The sequence below is a fragment of the Protopterus annectens genome, chromosome 12.part0 (assembly GCF_019279795.1).
Source record: "Protopterus annectens isolate FY-2018-M chromosome 12.part0, PAN1.0, whole genome shotgun sequence".
NCBI classification, from domain to species: Eukaryota; Metazoa; Chordata; order Ceratodontiformes; family Protopteridae; genus Protopterus; species Protopterus annectens.
The window spans coordinates 162,409,305-162,429,474 of record NC_056746.1 but is presented as its reverse complement, the minus strand read 5'-3'; the positions used below and the strand labels follow the sequence as shown (position 1 = coordinate 162,429,474).

The 20,170-nt window shown below is 38.8% G+C and overlaps 1 protein-coding gene across 1 annotated transcript in view; it reads right to left on the bottom strand.

Annotated features, from left to right (window-relative positions):
* Nucleotides 1–2,388: 2,388 nt before the first annotated feature.
* SHISA9 (shisa family member 9) overlaps nucleotides 2,389–20,170 on the bottom strand; it is a 1,615,398-nt gene continuing 1,597,616 nt past the window's right edge. Inside the window, exon 6 of the mRNA XM_044088899.1 lies at nucleotides 2,389–2,495. Within this exon, the coding sequence (XP_043944834.1) occupies nucleotides 2,389–2,495 (107 nt within the window). The remainder of the gene's footprint in view (nucleotides 2,496–20,170) is intronic.

Here is a 20,170-nt window from a genome sequence, read left to right as displayed (position 1 = left end):
CATAAATATTCAAAGTCTAATTGAATATAATCAAAATTTATTATCAAAACTAAAGCTTTAAAGTAAAATTATACACTTAATTCTCTAAATAAATGACTTAATCCAATTCAGGTTCAGGGGGAGACAGAACGCATCTCACCATTCAGTGGATGCATTCAGAATTACCTCAGATAGGGGGTTAAGCCATCATTGGCCACATAGGCAGACCAGCGCACACACCCGAGCACCCCCCCCTTACACACACACACACACACACACACACACACACACACACACACACACACACACACACACACACACACTCACTGTCTTTACATGCTACACACATCTATGGGCAATTTGAAAGAGCACCAGTTCACCTACTACACATCTTTTAGAAGTGAGACACAACCACAAATCACAACAAAATCCCTAAAGGAACAGAGGGAGGATATCAAGAATCTGTATACAAGGCACTCCAGATAAGAGTCAACCAGAAGAACCAAATTCAGTGATGCACCAGTGCTAACCAACACTCAACCATGGTTTCACGCAATTATACAAAATAGTATACAACAACCTCGAACATAAAATGAAGACTCAAGAAATTATAACAGAAAGGCAAAAAGCAAAAATAAGTGTAACATCTGTTAGAGTAAGAATTCTTTATTATAACAAAAACCTTTCAATGCACTTCTAAATTTTACTAATTTCAGAGAACAAATACTGAAATTGGGAATGATTAAATCTCAGATTTAAAGGAAATAATACAATGCATGGTTAAAAATATTTACAAAATAAAAAAGGTAATGACGTCCAGCAAAGAATTATAAACTTTGATCAGGAGCACATTATGCAAAAAAAAAAAAAAAAAACGTTAACACTTTTTGCCACCATGCTTGCTAAACATTACCCCCCCCCCCCCCCCAAGTATAGTTCTGTATTTCAGGCAGGCAAATCCAGAAATTCAGAAAATATCCCACCAGAATGGTAATAGCTGCATTAAAAAGACTCTTTACACAATGCAGGAATTTGCAGCACAGGGATGTGTTAGCTGCAGTGAGGAAAGACCTCATTATTGGCTTATTTTGTATATGTTTGAATCACCCTTAAATACCACTAGTGCTAATCAGCACACTACTGGTGCTAATCAGTACACTACTGTGGTAGGTAACACTGGTATGACATGCATCACACTGGCAATGGCACCACCGGTCATTCTCTCTCATACACATGCACTCCCTGAATCATCGCGCTGCATAAATGCCTTACCACCTGCAGAGCCATAGCTGTCTCATCGGTCACCTGGCACCACTCTATCATGTGGCACTCCTCAACAGTACTTTGCAAAAAAAGTCTCTTTTTGATGTAGAAAATCCCCCAAAAACGCAACATCATTCTGTAACACTGTCACATGTTGACACGCGACTGAAAAAAAAAAAAAAACTTGCTTCTCCTCCAATGTGAAGCTCCTCCCTGGAGCATCACTCTTTAACTCCCTCCTGCTTCAATGTGAGGAGTAAAACAATTTTAGAAAAAAGATCATTCTCACTGCTCACAATCACTCCGCCTAACACCTTGTGCCCAGACCAGCTGCCACCTTCAACCCACCCAGTTACAGTTCTGGCTGCAGGCATTTCTGGGGGAGAGCACATGGCTAATTACCATAGGTCCTCCCTTGAATGCCTCATAAGCATTTAACATAGCCGCAGAGACAGACCACTGTGATGCTTCACATATTTGTGTTGAAGCACAGTGGTAGGTCTGTCTCTAAATAGGAAATGCTCGCCATGACAAGCACAGCCTGTGTACACCTCGCAGTAACTGGTCTGAATCTGGCTGATGTTATTTCTTGTTTTAGGTCCCTGTTTCCTGTTGCCCAAAGATGATGTGCCACATACTATACCCAAATAAGGACTGTAATGTTAGGCCTTTCTGGTCCATGCATGCGTCCACACACCACACCACCCCCACTTGGAGCACAAGGCATGGTGCCAGTCCCTGTCTGCTGCTTTTAATGGTTCTAACCAAGGCAATAGAAAGAAAGAAGTAGCAAATTGTGGTTATCAGCACTGTATCATGTGATTTCTCTTAAGCCATTTTTGTAAATAAACATTCACCATACACTACAAATAACAATCACTCTCAGTGAGAGATATTTTCCTTTCACTGGGGTCCACTTCATGACGACCTTCTGACATGCACCTTTGAGATGAGTATAAATCAGAGTTCATCAAAGTGATTCTTAACCTTATCAATTAATATATGACTATGTCTGCCATGTAATGGAAAAGGAAGTTTTTAAAAATAAAGACACTGTCTAATGTTTATATAAAGAAGGAATAAAATAGTAAACAACCAAAGGTAACATGAAAAATGTAAATGTTCAGCAAATAAGTCAATTTCATTTTAAAGAGCAGAATCATTAATGAGATAAATTAATATATACATGCCTCTTTGTTGATGTACTGAATGTGCCCATGGCTGGATTTGTTTCAGAGGGACTGGTGGTGTATCTTCAGAGAATAGTTGAAGGAAAGAAAGAGAGAAAGTGAAAGAGAGAAAGTTGTTACTTGTTAATTGTAAACTTCAGTACCATGCCATCAAATACATTTTCTATTTCATGTTAATTTTTCTTGTCATGATAATACACAGTAGGATACAGGTACCTGATTTCCGCAGTGACCCAGAAGCCTTAAGAAGTATTATATTTTCAAGATGTCAAGCAAAACTGTGAGCAGAGCACATTTCATTATGCCTGGTGAACCATGAAGAACATTTTTTTATTCAAGGAGTTATATCAAAATTTGCTTGAGTTAGCTATTTTTAGCATACATAGGTGATATTTTTTCACTCTTGTGTGGCCATTTTAAGATATAAATGCAAATGTGTGTGTGTGTGTGTGTGTGTGTGTGTGTGTGTGTGTGTGTGCGCGTGCATGTGTCCGTGTGTGTGTGTGTGTGTGTGTGTGTGTGTGTGTGGGTGTGTAAGAATGCATATAGACAGTTTTTTCACACTACTATCTCTGTCTATATATCTATCTATACCTATCTATCTATCTATCTATATATATATATATATGTGTGTGTGTGTGTGTGAGTATGTCAAAATACTGAAAAATGAACATATTCAATGGCAAATGATTGAACACAACTGACTGATCACCAGTAGATCAAAACTTAGAAAAAAAAAATAACTCCCACACCCTCTGCTAACTATATATAACAACTTCAAAATTACACTACAGTGGGGAAAAGGCAAATTCCTTGATCCCTACTGTACTGTGAGCTCACACGTTAAAAGCCAGTGCTTCTGATAAGCTGATATTTGATCATTTGCACTGGCTTTTTTTCTGTTCAACAACATTAGTTGTCGACAGTTGTCAGCAATCCATATCTATCGGATACTTGTCAAATCTTCGAACGCTCAAAATTTTGAACGTTACATGGTCGAGACCAAACGTTCGAAATTTTGAGTGCTCGAAGACAGATTTTCAATGGCACCGTATGGTGCAGATAGGGAGAATTTCCCTTTTCTGCACTGAAGTGCGGTCTTGGAGTTGGTATTTAAGTAGGGGGGTGTGGGGGTGCAGGAGGGCTTGCCCCCTGCCTACACTGTTTAAGTGTTTTTTTTGTGTGTTTTCTTTTTTTTTTTTTTTTATGTTCAAAAATCCAAATGTCTAACATTTGGTCACAACCATGTAATGTTCGACATTTTGGATGTTTGAACATTTAACATAGACCCATATCTATCTATTGAGATAGATAAATAGACTGTTTTCATACTATAACTTATACATTCATGTACCACTAAAGCACAATTTGAAAGTTTTTGATTTCAGTATACAACTTCATTATCTGATTCTTTGAAGCCTAGATAAGGTAATACAAGAATCCATTTCTGTAACAGCATTTCATGACACTTGCATTGTTCTCTGAGGTGACACTTAACACAGTCACTTTTCTGATCGTCTTCACTGAGCAGAGACTATTATTATTGACTGACGATTTGCACACTTTGATATATATTCAGTGCAATCAGCTGTCTGAGTGTTAGACCATATATCTGTAATTTGCTATGAATGTTTAGCTTTAAGAGCTTCTGCTCGTTGTGATATCACTATATTCCAAATCATACTTTTAGGACATGTTTTAAAAAAATTATTTGATTCTCAGTTGCCTATTCTGGATTTTCAGGAATCACCATAAATATCAAAAGCAAAGGAGAGCTGAGAGGTGACCAATAATCTTTATGATTCCCTGATGCCATATTATTTTAAAGTTGGCTGACTAGGAAAATTCAGAATGGGATAACTGGATGTCTTAACCCTTTACTGCTTAGGAGCATATTGGGATTTTTCATCACAAAACAGCATCAGAATATATTTTAGTTTTGTCTGCATCTATGCATCATGGACTGTTGTCTGTTCATTCACATCATCTACAACACCTACACCGGTGTTTACCCTTATGCATTCAAGGGGCAATTAAGCTTCCACTGTTGTATTTTAAATGATGAGCCAACCTTCCTACTTTATTGACTTGAATGGGATCCTTTCTCTACTGAAAGGCTGTAGTTTTTTTTAGCAACTTCTAAGACAAAAGAAAAAAAAAAAACAGGAGATGTCTGAAACACAACTAATTTTTATAGATGCATAAGTGACCCATAAGAACATTAGCAAAAATATCCTGGCTCTGTTTTCTTTGCTCACATTTTGTAGCTGATTGGAAACATCTACTGAACTTACTATCTAACTGCAGTCAGACACTGTTTACAGTCTGAAGACACCTGCTGTGGCAGGATTGGACAATGTTTGTTTGTTTCTTTTGGCTTTTCCCGGTTAGGGGTCGCCACAGCGGAACTCTGGTCCACTAATGATTGGCAGTAGATTTTGACGTGCTGGCTTGCCGGGCCTAACACACAACCTTTAATGAAGGGACGCCCATTCACGCATGTCACCACACAGAAGACGCTCTAACTGAGAATCGAACGGGCAACGTCTAACTGTGAGGCGACAACGCTATAATGTTCACAAATTCTTCTAGAAGCCAATATTTATGTCACCAGATATAAACACATTGCTGTCAGATGTAATCCAGCTATACTGTTAGATACCTGGCATCCTCATCTCCACTCAGCTATTCATGTGGATAAAAGTTCATTCAAGAGGTGTTATCAGTGAGGTATTATATGATATAATTCATTGAGGTATTATGTGATATAATTCAGTGAGGTATTATGTGATATAATTCAATGAGGCATTATGTAGCATAATTCAGTGAGGTATTATGTGATATAATTCAGTGAGGTGTTATGTGATATAATTCAGTGAGGTATTATGTGATATAATTCAGTGAGGTATTATGTGATATAATTCAATGAGTTATTATGTGATATAATTCATTGAGGTATTATGTGATATAATTCAATTAGGTATTATGTGATATAATTCAGTGAGGTATTATGTGATATAATTCAGTCTGGTATTATGTGATATAATTCAGTGAGGTATTATGTAATATAATTCAGTAAGGTATTATGTAATATAATTCAATGTGCTCATATCAGACATTCCCTTTACTTCCTTTTCTGAATAAGTTCAGCTTTAACTTTCCATCATGGTAGGTAAGCTGCCCATGCAGGTGGTTTGTTTTCTTTCCTTTTCCTGCATTTCTCTCTGGTAGCAGCATTATTCACACCCACACTATAAGACCTCCACTCCCGTGAATATAGCATACATCATAAAACTGCATAAATGCCTTTTACATGTGTGTAATGCAACCAGCTCCCATGGTATAAAATAGCTGGCAATGCATTGGAACATTGTACCCGCCCTTGTCATAGCATTCTCACACTGGAGTACATGATTCATTGATGACAATAAAATAAACCCCAAAATCCTATACTTACAACAATTAATGCTTTTATTTTATATTCTCTCTTCTTATTCCTTGTTCCAGAGTGCACTGACTTTAATGTATGAAAATTAAACTCAATAGCTACAGCTTTCCATTGTGTTAAACCTCTTTTACTTGGTATACACGCTATTACTCATATTTATGCCATGTTCCCACTATTTATGTCATATATAAACATATTTACTGTGTAAGATGAGCTGACAGTTTAAACCATCAAAATATGAGAAGGCACAAGGGCCAGGAGCAGGGGTCTTCGGTATACCACATATAACAGAATCCGTCAAAGAAAGCGCAATCGTTATTATCCCCTCTGCAGATATACAGCATCATACCTATTTTGAATGTTTGAATACATTTCCCTGCATGCATCACTCCTGCTCAGTGTTAACGTCCTAGTATTGAACTCAATTAGTCATAAAGCCACCTGGAAGTAGAACAAATACATGGCTCCATGCAGAAATGTCAACACTCATTATGCTAGGTGCAGACGTGCCAAAATAAAAAGCACTGAAAATGCAGGAGGAATGAATAACAAATGTGAGTCTTCTTCTTTAGACTTCTTTTTTGCTGGGGGCGAAGCCTTACTGCACCCCCAGAAGTGGAAGACAAGCCCCCCCCATACCCCCAAACATTTCAAACTTTTACCAAGATATGTCTCTCACTCACCTCTTGTCACTTCTTCACATTTCAGGTTATACCTACATAGCTAGTCAGTCCTACATCAATAAATTGAGGATCTTTTTCTGGCCCATCAAATTGGCCAGTCACCATCTATGTTCTGTCAGTTACCAGCTAGCCATCTATTAGGCTGTTGTTCCTTCCAGAATCTACCACTTAAATTTTCCATCAGCATCACATGACACACAATACAATGTCCAAAAACACTGGCTTTACAGGGAGCCTTTCTCACTTCTAAAGTGACCTCTTCCGTATAAGTGCCTGACATTAGTCAGACATGGTTTGCTCCTCAAGAGTCATACACTGCATCCGATGAGTGCCTTTCTCTTTGGCTATTATAATATAAATGAAATTAAGCTTTTCTGCACAAACTGACTCTGAAAAGGACTTACCTGTTGCCCAGTCAGACGTTTTTGAAAAAAACAAATGTAAATCAATAATATAGAAGGTAACAAAGTTTTATTTATTTATTATGTAGATAGCAGGCAATAATCAAACATGATGACTCTTCCCAGAAGATGCCAGTTACTAGTATTTTGGCAGTACAATATAGCTGATTAAGTCTAGAGATTCTAATCTTCATCCTAATGTCCCAATTATTGATATCTACAGAACCGAGTTACACATTAAATGTGTCTCAGTGAGTTGCTTAACCTGAAAGTACAACCCAGATCATACCTGAAAGGCAAAATATGAACTTTGATGTCTTGTCTAATTAAATAAAATAAAACAAAAGCATATGTGACTTACTCAACATCATATAGCATGCAGTTATGTAAAGATGGAATAAAATCTTGAGGATAAGTAGCATACATCTTGCTTGCCTCTCATATAATGTTAGCTTTCTGTATTGTAGTTCCACAGCTATTTATTCATTCATTTTCTTGTAGCTGTGGAATAGCCTGTGAGTCACAGCAAACCTCTGATGTATGTCATATGTAGACTAATAGTCTATGTAAGGCCTTCTTATAAATATGTCTGGATAAAGGGCTAGGTATAGGACATTTCACCTAAAGGCTGTCTATGTGGAGAAGTACAAGTTTATATGGCTCCTTTGTGGACAGTGGATACTGGGACTCTTGATGGTAAGCCTTATAGAAGGGATAACCAATTAGCAACACCCATCTAACTTGACTAAGTTCAGACCAAAATATGCTTTCCATCAGTTAAGTGAAAAGTGCAGCTTGGTGCAGTCCATGCAAATTGATGGCAGTGAAACCACTAGATTCAGACAACTGCACAATGGAATCTAATTTTACAGGTGTCAGCATTACTGGTCGGTAAGGAGTGCAACATGTTGCAAGACATTTAAAAGTATTGGCTTCATGTTTTCTGACATAACTCTATGCACAGCAAGGGCTATGGTGCCACAATTATCTGGGGTGGTCTCTCTCCTATTCTAGAATTACTGTTGGTGATAACACTTTGGTGCCTGGAGGATAATTGGAAGTCCCTGGCTGAGGGTCATGCAGCTGTAGTTTTTTTTTTTCAGCTGCTAAAATGGGTAACTCAAATTTATAGTGAGTTGCAGACAGGAAAACTCTAACAGCTGTTTGTGCTGATGCGATGAACAGCTATGCAGTGTACTTATCCTTCTAAGAGAATGCAGAAGAGGAGCACTGACATCTCCTGCGATCTTGATAGCCTTTCTGGGAGATGTTCACTGTTTAAGTACTTGTTGTGTCTTTCGGCTTATCCCGGGTTAGGGGTCGCCACAGCGGAACTCTGGTCTGCTAATGTTTGGTAGTAGATTTTTACATGCCGAGTTTCCAGCCCTGATGCACGACCTTCAACGAAGGCACACCCATTCACGCATGCCTCCACACAGACTGTTTAAGCACTAAATAACAAAAATACTGTGATAGGATAAAATTGGGCTTCCTTATTCTGAACACAAGAGGTAAGCGCTGAAACACTAGATCTGATTATTTAAATCTTGTTTGTGACATAAATAAGACATGGGTGGGTTTGGCATAATGACTAGCGTTTTTGTCTGATACTAACAGGGTACAGGGTTTGCTTCTGACCTCAGGTCATTGGCTAGGAATAAAATGGCCCTACAGGTAGTTGGCCTGATAAGTATTCACCTAAATAAATAAATAAACCTATGAACATGTTGGCAACAGGTTCCCTAGCCAGGTGAAGCAATCCGTCCCTAACTCTATTTAAGCATAACCTTGACCAATGGATGGTAAATTGGAAATCCCCCCCAGGTCTGGCCCCCATGTCTGTGATAGACAAAGGCAGACAGTAATATGTAAACTAACACCCCCTCCACACATAACCTCTAGAAACTTCCTAACTAATAAACACTCATGATACCTAGGGACACAGTTGGGTTAGGTGCACAGCTAGGTTTATAAAGGCCCCGGAGGTTATTAGCCTAGAATATATCTATGCAGGGGTGGCCCATGCTATTGGACTGCCGGACTGCAGCCCCCTCAACTGTAAAATAAAAGAAAAAGTAATAAAATACAAAGAAAATGAAAAGATAAAAAAATTGCAGACTTTCGCGCATGCGCACTAGTCCGGACTGCTGCTGAGACAGTCTGGAGCATGCGCAGAGTGTCTCAGCAGCAGTCCTGACTGGGAAAAATGAAGAACGGAGCTCCCAGAAGTCTATGCAGTTTTAAACTGCATAGACTGTCCTGGAACTCGCTGGGAAAATGCATCGGGGTCAGGTCGGGGGAAGATCTCGCGACGGGCAGGGGTCTCATCGGGGGAAGATCTTGTGACAGGCGGGGTCGGGGTCTGTATTTGCGCAGGTTTTCATAGCATTTGAATTTATGGTGGCTTGCAGACAGTGATTTGGAGTGGTTTGCTACAAGATCTACTACAGGTCAGTGTGTGGACAGGGATTTACGGTTTGCTACAGTGTGTGTGTGTGTGTTGTGGTAGGGAATACCTCAGGCTTGAACCCTGTACCTTGTATGCAGTTGTTAAAGACCTGAATTCCCTACCCACCACCATTTGTAAAAAAATTGCAGATTGTTGCCTCATATTTGATCTGATCTGTTCCTCATAATATCTGTGGTTTGTAAATGCTGTAATGCTTGATATTTGATGGTGCAGTGGTAGCATTGTTGCCTCACAGCTGTAGGTCCTCAGGTTTGATTTTTGGCTGGGGTGCCTTACTTTGTGGGGTCTGTATCTTCTCCCTGTGTTTGTGTGGGTTTGCTTTTGTGTCCTCCCATGTTACAAAGACATGTCTGCATTATTTCTTCCTGGGCCTCTGCTGAAAATTGTTTTTTTTGTTCCAAATCAGACTGTCCTGATTAACAAATGTTAAATAAAATTGACAGGCATTTGAATTTCAGACTTCAGGTTTCTGAATGTTTAATTCCTTACATATTTCATGGTGCAGTCATGCAGTGGCAGTACTGTTGCCTCACAGCTATAGGTTTTCTGGTTTGATTCTTGGCTGGGATGCCTTCTGTGTGGAGTCTGCATCTTATTCCTGTGTTTGTGTGGATTTGCTCTGGTGTCCTGCCATTTTACAAAGACATGTGTTTACAGTATTTCTCCCTGGGCCTGTGCTGAAAATTGTTTTTGTTCCGTCAGAAGTAAAATTGACAGGCATTTGAACTTCAGACGTCATATTCTTCAGAAAATACATAATAAAACAACTTTTTATTCTAGCAATAAATATATAGTAACACAACCTTTTATTATAGCAATCTTCTAAGTTTATAAGATGACTATTTGAAATTTGTCCTTATTTTTGGGACGGTATTACCCTGTTATTGGCTTTGTCCTGGATTTTTGTGCTAAGGTTGACAGCTATGGCAAGAACTGAATTCACTGAATATGTTTAAGGGCTGTATTCCCTCATTACTGGGTTTGTCCAGGTGTTTTGTGCTAAGAGGTTGACAGCTATGGTGAGAACTGAATTCATTAAATGATAGCCATTTAAGTTTCAGTCTTCCTCTCTTTCACAAACCAGCTGATTTGGCGTAGTGGTATGTTGCTCTGACTGTTTTGCACAGGGACCTTGGCAGTAAAATGTATGGTGGTAACACGGCATTTTTCTTTCACAAAGCAGGTGATTTGGCATAGTGGTATGTTGTTCTGACTCTTTTGCACAGGGACCTTGGCAGTAAAATGTATGGTGGTAACACAGCATTTTATTCTAGCAGCTTTCCAAGATTATACAAGCAATGTTTAATGTGTCCCTGGTTTTTGCCCTTTTGACCCACCCTAATAAATTTGGCTTTTTCCAGATTTCTTGTGCTGCGAAGTTGAGATGTAGTTGAGTATTAAGTAGATTTTACAAGGAGCTGAGAGCTGCAGGGGAAGAGAAGTTTAGTGCTGATTATGCTAAGTCAGCTCACATTACTAATAGCACAACAGGTTGTGTACTTGCTTTTGATGCAGAAGGTTGTTGGTTCTACTCCCATAAGGGGTGAATGCTGCCGTACTGAAAGTTAAGATACTAACTATGAGCCTGTTATCAGTTTGCCATCCATTTCCTATTGCAATATTACTAGCTTATTTTTAATGTAATTTAGGCAATTTATTCCTCAGGGGCATCAGACACTTTATTTTTCGATGAAACCATGAAATATAAAGGTGATTGCTAGCAGCAACCACTTCATTACAGATTTATTTATCGTGGAATTATTTAGATGACTTTTTTACTACTTCAGAGATTGTGCATATTTACTGATAATGGTGGACTGTAGAATTGTGCATATTTACTGATAATAGTGGACTGTAGAAGTCTGAGTAGACTTTTATGATAGAAATGTTCTGAATTGTGCAGTTTTGTCATTGGTGCATGCGTTTTGTTTCATTGTTTACTGGAAAAATGTTCAAAGCAATAGGAAGGTGTATCAAAGAGCACATGTATGTTTCATATGCAAGGGGCCTATGATTTGAAAACAACCCAGAATTAATCTTTATCTGCCACGGGTAAAATGTATTTTCTTTGAATGTGGGTTTCAATGTTGTTTCAATGAATGTGAGTTTCAATGGCAGAGACGTTTTAATGCCAAGTTTGTTTAGCAGATGTCTTAGTGTTTGTGCTGTAAAATGCAAAATAAAACTTTCAAATGAAGTTCAAATCATCATAGAAGTAAATCAGTATGCACATTAGTGTTTATGGTAAATGGAGTGAAATAGCCAAGTAATGGATCATTGGAATGGCTGCAGGGGGAGGCTCCATTCGACCATGGTTTTGTGAGGGGGAAGGGCGGCAAACTTAGGCAGTCCCAGCTGAACCATACCTCCCAACTGTCAAGATTTTCAAAGAATGAATACATTTTCTGCTTCTTATTTTTGGTTTGTCCCTCATAAAATTTGTGGTTTTCTGGCAAATCATTTAGGAATTAAGTCACTAAATAATGACACACTGAGTTTCAGACTTCATAACCTTCAGAAAAATGAATGCTAAAGTAAGACCTGTTCTATCAACTGTCTCAGTTTATACAAGAGCAATTTTTAGTACTGTTTATAGGTTCCCCCAATATATTTGGCCTTGTCCAGATTTATTGCATTAACAGGTTGAGAGGTACATGCAAATAAATTGCTTTACAGAATTAGGCATAGCCAAACCTCTCAACTGTCCCTGATTTTGGCTCAAAATGTTGCTCTTACCCTAATGATCCCTCCGCAAAATAGCAATTTTGGAAGAAAACATGGAGGGTTTATAATTAAGAAATAATTGTAATAATCAGTTAGATTACTTTTATTTCAGAAATGCATGTAGATTCTTTTATTTTGTCAGCTGCTCAAGTTAGCAGTACTAATATTAAAGTGTCCCTTCTTGACAGGTTCCCAGCTGTATTGTGTTGCTATTTTATATTTTTACATCACATTTTTGGTCCATTTTTCATAAAATTGTGTTTTTTTGACAAATTTGTAACAAATCATTAAAGACTGAAGTTAGAAAATAATGACAGACATTTGAGTTTCAGATTTCATACCATTCAGAAAATTCATACTAATGCAAGACCTATTCTATTATCTTTCTAAGTTTATAAGAGCAATATTTTAAAAATTGCCCTTATTTTTGGGCCTTTGTCCCATTTCGTTGTATGGCTTTGTCCAGATTTCTTGCTCTGAGGTTGAGAGATATGACAAATGTGTCAGGGCCATCACAAGTCAGCCAGAGACATTTCAAACTGTGACATACTTGTTGCACCCCACTCCCCCATGTAGTGACTCTGGATGTGTCGAAGCAAGGCAAGGAGTAGTTATGCAGTGTAAATGTGCAGAGTATCCCCCCCATCCAAGGTAGACACAAGTACTAGAGTGGCTTTTCATCTGTCCTTGATTTTTACAGAATGGTCTGGTTTCTGTCATATTTTTGTACTGTTGATTTATGCTTATTACTCAAAGTGCCTGTTGCTCTGTGTTTAAGTAGCAATACTTTAATGACCATCTGGTAAGCTTGGCTGAGATTGCAAGATGCAAGTAAGCTTTAATAAGCATACTGTTAAAGAATTGCCAACATTGAAAGCCTTTCTGTTGCCATGTAGAGAATACTTAACTAGATAATGTATAAGCCTTGGGTATTGAAATGCATATGCCAGTATTTGTAATAAAGGACAGGATTACATTATTTTAAGAGTCTCATTACACTTGGAGACTTCCAGTCATCTCTGCAGGCTTTACCCGTAAACAGAATGCCAATTGTGTGGTCCATAACCTGTACAGTAATCCTTTTAAGCAATGTATCTTGAGCTTATTTCTTGTTTGCTTTTCATTTTTTACTTTTATCATGTTTTCCCCATGAAACAAGTAGATGTCAGGCAGCAGGTCTTTTTTTGGATAAGGAACATTTTTACAAGTGGGGGCATCAGAGATTTCTACTTTCAGCATGTTACTTGGTACTTTAATAAAGCTGAATATAAATTATAATTAGAACTGAAGTGCAAGAAGTGGTTTGAGTTGAGTGCTGCTTGTTTTTTTTATACTTGATTTTGACTGGCATTCCATTAATGTATTTAAAAAAAGTAATTTATTTTTTCATGCCTCACAACCTTTTTTGTTTCCATCTAGATATTAAGCTGTCAGGCAGTCAATGCATTGAAATATTTTTATTCTTCTACACTTCATTTTGTCTTGATTGGACTCTCATAATGACGGTTTGGCACCCAGGGCAGTATATTTAGTTTTTGTGGTTTTGAGCATAGCTCCTCCCCTTTCTAGTTGGCCGCACCCCTTCCCATTGACCCCACCCATTCAGCTGTCTCCTGCAGCCCCCCTTTGATTTGAAGTCACCAGCCGCCACTGTATCTATGAACCTATTAAACTGTAAATTCATTGTACAAGTCATGGATTGTCCATAAGAAACACTGTACTGATATGTAAACAACGTCATCAGTATATTTAATACTGGACCACGTTGGTCTAAAGCTTAATGATAAGTAGGATCTGCTAGGTATAATCTGGTCCGATAGGTACGATTGGGTACAGTGTCACATTCTGAATAGTGTTCATATTCCTTATCTAGTACTGGAGTTCTCATTAGATTCTTCTAGGTGTGTGTGTGTGTGTGTGTGTGTGTGTGTGTGTGTGTGTGTGTGTGTGTGTGTGTGTGTGTGTGTGTGTGTGTGTGTGTGTGTGTGTGTCTGTGTTTTGAAATAATATTTTGTGTGAAAGGCAGTTGCTATGCATAAAGGGCACCAGAGAGAGAGAGAGTCAGTGCTGAAAAAAGGTGCCTGGGGTGCTTGGTCAAAGACACAACTCTAGGTGAACTGTGTGCAGTCCATTCTGAATGTGGAGGTTGTAACCTCATAACAAGGACAGCAGTGCACATTTCCTTGATGCAGATTCAGTCTGTTACAGTCATCACAGCTGGTGTCATTCTGCCATGTGGCGGTCACTTTAGCAGAAGTAATATCATTGTCTGTCATGTTACTGACAGTACTGTCATCATTCCATCATACTCTCAACTTGGGCTCATATGTAAATGCTAGCCAATCAGTCTGCAGACTATTACATGCCTAGCCAATTAGTAGACAATGACCAAAGGTTAGAATCAAACCCTGCACCATGTGTCTGTCAGGTAAACGTTTATACCATTACGCCAACTGCCAATGACGCTATACATCTGGATTTAATTAGTGGCTCAGGCATCTAAAGCTTTGCCAAGTATGGATGTGCACCCCCATCCCCGAGGGTGATGATGTTTATCTAGAAGATCCACTGCAGGAAGGTATGGTCCATACAGGAGAGTACCCTCTGGATGTAAATATTCTGAGTTTTTTTTTAATCATGGTGTATGCACTGTTTGACTGCAAAGGTATAAGGAATATTTATTTTTAGTCTCTTATACCTTTACTAACCTTCCTTATTACAGAGGCTTTGTATACACCCTGACACTAATACAATCTGCAAAACTCAGTAAAACTAATTACTGGCCTTCCACTTACATGGATGTAGAGGGTGAAGCCCTGACAATGATTTAAGATCCTGTTGCAGTAGGTTCTGGGGAAGAGCAATCATATGCATTTCCCTACTTGCCTGTTTTTATTTTTTTGGTGGGGGGGGGGGTGGCATGTGCAGACATACTGGTGGCAAAGGTGTTTCATAATCCAAGATAGAGATACAGGTCTAGGATAAAACAGCCCTGACTGTAACAGCTGAGCTGGCAAAGAGGGATGTGCCACCATGTAGTTGTGGACATTTCCCCTTATAGTTCCATTACATGCCTCTCTAGATAACATGAGCCCATCATATCAGTGGAAGGCTGAGCCAAAATAAAAAAAAAATAAATATTGTGAGCCAAGTATGAAGTCTCTTCACCTTATCCATCCCACTCAACAGAGAGTGACCAACTCTCACTCCAGAAAACATATTCAAGTATAATTAGATGCATACAGCTCTTTTGAAAGGGAATAGCTGAGGGATCACATGACATGTACTAGCATGCAAATATAGGGAGCTGGCATTTGATGAAACAAAAAAAATAAAATAAATCATAAACTTATTCTTTCTTATTGGCTACATCTTTTGCAACTAGCATAGCTGAAATCAGCCTTTAGGGTAGCTCCACTACTGTGGTTAAGAAGCTAAATAAGCAATCAGCTTTCAGATGACAAACCCCACTCATCCAGAAATTTACTTCAGTCAGCTCTGCTGGAAATACTTAAAAGGAGAATTTTATTTAGGAAATGGTGAAAGGCCTGCTATTCTGATCCCATTGCAGGTGTTTGATTTCAGACTTCTACAATTCCAAATATGAGTGTTACTTTCTTGAACTCAATCCCCCCATCACAAGTTGAAAAAGCCCAGTTTTGCCCCTTCTTCCATATGGATCTCATGTCCTGGGATTCCATTATCACTCTTTCTCCAGGATGGGCAAGTTGGCATCAGCCATATATCCCTCCCTGTCTGGACAGTTTCTGTAGGACACAAGCTAAAAGCCAAACCCAGGAATCTAGAGCAGAGTCAGGGCCAAATACTCTACACTGCAAAACTCAGTTTAACTTTCACCATTCTATATTCATCCCAGTAACTCAACAGAGTGTAAGCATTAAAGAATATACCCCTTGAAACAATTGTTTCTTTACATTTAAAAAGTCAAAGATTTTGGATACAAAAAAATGGGCAGGTCTCCATGTTTCCATTTGGCATTCCCAACTCACCAATGCCTGTGGTAGTCCCAACTCAAGAGAGTAGTAACAGATATACGTAAGGTAGGTGGAATTACAGGAACACCAAACAGCTGATAAAATATATTACACTCATCTGTTTATATTTTAAAGATCAACTATATTCAACAACAGTTTGCTTACATTTAAAATTCAAAGATATTAGAGAACAGAATCACCTAGTCATTTCATTTGCAGGGAATTCTGTGGACATTCTGTTTTTTCTGTATATTGCTTTGACATGGATTTCAAACTCCATACCATTTTTCTGTTTCTCTGCCAACAAACTTCCACACGGATTTGTTACAGTTCATTTTACTAGAGTTGCAGCCGATATCAACATTTTCATTAAGATGGCTTCTTTACCAAGTATCGATGAGGTGGGACTTAGCTGAAAGTTGGCACACTTGCAAAATGATATAAAATTGGCTTTACATCCCAACTGGGGATGGTACCTTAGTGCTACAAGGTGTACATGTAGGCATATACAGCTAAAACCTTGTCAGTCAGTGTGGGATTCTACCAACTAGCATTTCCAACGATTATGGCTGCCTTCTTGCACAATAAATTGATATGAGATATTCAGGATAACAGAAGATGCCTAACATAACTAAACATATCCATATGAAAAGGAAATCAAAGCAGTGAAATTCTTCTTAAACCAAGCAGCTTAAAGCTGAATGAAAATGACACTAAATCTAATCATTTTATGGTTGATATATTACAAGTAACCAACAACTAACATGCATATGTCGCCTACACTGCTAATATTTGATTAGCCTTGAGGTTCTACTGTTCCCTGTGGTGATCTTCTGTTCTGAGTCCCTCACAAGATGCGCTCTGCCTAATATAAGCTGCTTCCTTTTCTCCCTATCTTGTCTTTTTTTTCCTGTTGGAATATATAATTCCTTTGCATAGTCATTTTCCAGTAAGCATTATAACTTGCTTGGGTTCCTGTCACACCTGCCTTGTGTCTCCCATTCACTTCACTCTCTGATGCGCTTTAATTTTCTTACCTAAACTTTTCATATTATTCAACATGACCCCCACCTGTTGTGCAAGTTTTCTTTGTGTATTTCTTACCTTCTTCTATTTTCACACTTTTTCAGACTCTGACTTGCATTATTTTTTTCACACCCTTTGTATCTTCTGCCTTCCCTAATGGTATCTGTCCCTTCCTGCTTGTTCTAGTCTTTGTTTACCTGAGTCTACCTGTTCCCCTTAATTTCTCATCTGATCCCCATCTCTATCCTATCTACCTCATTCAATAGCATAATCATCCTGACATACCGTTACCTTTACATTGTAAATTTCAGGAAGGTTCTCCCATTCTGAGAGAAGCAAAGTCCACCAGTGGCACAGAGTTTCTATCTTTGAAATATCTCATTATTCACACAGTATTCTAAATTCTTGGTCATCAGTGCACCACCTTATCAAGACAAGGTAATCCCAGAATGTATTCTTCCTTGTGATATCCTACTCAGTTCTTGTGCCTTTTCCTGCTCAGTGCCACCTGTCCGTTTACTTTTGTTAACATGTACATGGGTGTACTTCTTGACATCCATCAGATGACTTCTCACATCCTGACCTGGCCAGTCTACTGTCAGCTGTCAGAAATCTGTCATTGCCATCATCTGTGCCATTCTGACTTACCTGTCTACCTGATGTGCTCCGAGGTTATGCTTGTGCTCACTAGAACTTATCCTTCTTATTTGCAATCCATGATGCATTTTTTTTGAAGGTTGGTTGTGTTAGCTCTGTTTGTTGCCCCTCTGAAGCTTCTGTTTTTTTCTCATTCTGTGCTCATCAGCTCTCAGGTTTTTAAAGGTCTAGAATTACTTGGTACCTGCTTAGTCCCTTTGCTCTTTCTTGCTGCAGCAGCAGTAGCAGTAGCCGTCCACTATTCTTTCTTCTATTCCTGACTTCTCACCTTTTCATAATTCCCCTCTGTCATCTATGTGTCTGTCTTTCCTATCCATTCAGCTTGTGTGTTGCTGTCTGCTCATCTGATCTGCTTCCTGTCCCTGTTTCTCTACTGTCTGGTCACTTTACCATTTCTTCTAACTTACTCTGTTTTTTTAATTTTATTTTATTTTTTCTTCTTTTACATCTCTCCACACTAGTCTCCCTTTCTCCCCCTTGTTTTATTTGAATACATCAACCATGATCCTATCTCCCTGTCAACTAAAAATGACTGATAAAGACTCCCTAAATATCTTCAGCTGAACTACCTCATGTCTACCCTGTCCTTCTGCAGGCTCTACACCTACCTGCACACTACGAGCCCCTAAGGCACATTGCCATCTCATATCTGGTCCACCTTACTCATCTCAGCCATTCATTTGCCCTCCAACTCATGTTTTGTCGTTTCATATTTTTTTTTTTTTTAATAGTCATTTATATTTTTAACTGTTTGAATAAGTTCACATTGATGGGTTATTATTCAACTTACTGATAAGTTATTTCTTTTGTCAGATTCCTAATCTTCCCTGGTTTCTGCTTATCTAAAAGCTGCTTCTGCCTCCCTAATGCATATCGAATGCCTGTCTGTCTTCTTCACCTACCACGCCCCTTCAGTAGTTTCTATTCTGCCTACCTAATGCATATCGAATGCCTGTCCATCTTCTTCACCTACCACACCCCTTCAGTAGTTTCTATTCTGCCTACCTAATGCATATCGAATGCCTGTCCGTCTTCTTCACCTGCCACGCCCCTTCAGTAGTTTCTATTCTGCCTACCTAATGCATATCGAATGCCTGTCCGTCTTCTTCACCTACCACGCCCCTTCAGTAGTTTCCATTCTGCCTACCTAATGCATATCGAATGCCTGTCTGTCTTCTTCACCTGCCACGCCCCTTCAGTAGTTTCTATTCTGCCTACCTAATGCATATCGAATGCCTGTCCGTCTTCTTCACCTACCACGCCCCTTCAGTAGTTTCTATTCTGCCTACCTAATGCATATCGAATGCCTATCCGTCTTCTTCACCTGCCACACCCCTTCAGTAGTTTCTATTCTGCCTACCTAATGCATATCGAATGCCTGTCTGTCTTCTTCACCTACCACGCCCCTTCAGTAGTTTCTATTCTGCCTACCTAATGCATATCGAATGCCTATCCGTCTTCTTCACCTGCCACACCCCTTCGGTAGTTTCTGTTCTGCCTACCTAATACATATCGAATGCCTGTCCGTCTTCTTCACCTGCCACGCCCCTTCAGTAGTTTCTATTCTGCCTACCTAATGCATATCGAATGCCTGTCCGTCTTCTTCACCTACCACGCCCCTTCAGTAGTTTCTATTCTGCCTACCTAATGCATATCGAATGCCTGTCCATCTTCTTCACCTGCCACGCCCCTTCAGTAGTTTCTAACTTGCAAAGATCTTTAACTCTGACTTCCAGCTAAGTTGCTTCCCATATATTATTCTTTTAATCCATCCTTAATTTACATTTAAATGTATTCGTCTGCTTCCTTTCATAGTAATATTCTATTTACTTGCACATAATTAGCATTTCAGTTATAGTCCTTTCCCGAAGCATGTACCAGCTTTACATAGCCCTTGTACTTCAATAAAAAATGCCCAAAGTTCATGCATTATTCCCCAACCTAATTTTATAAATCTATGAAATCCTAGCAAAGATGTAAAATTCATGTATTCTTTGAACTCATTGGACTTGTAGCTCACATTTCAGAATAAATATTTCTTCATCTTTAGATAAGAGATGATTTAAATTTTCCCCCAACCCTACGTTTACTCTAGTAAACAGTTTGTTTTATTGCTGCAGTTTCAGTTCATTTTAATGGAATTAAAAAAAAAAACATTGTTGAACAAGTACAAAGTCAGGGTCACAATGTCCACTTAAATTTCATGATGGGACAGTTGCCGAGTGGAAGTGCAGTACTCAGCTGGTATGAAATGGGAAAAAGTAGATGCGAGGAAAATGACCTACTCAGGCTTAAGCATATCAGTAACTTGGTGCCTATAACTTTTGTAAAAGA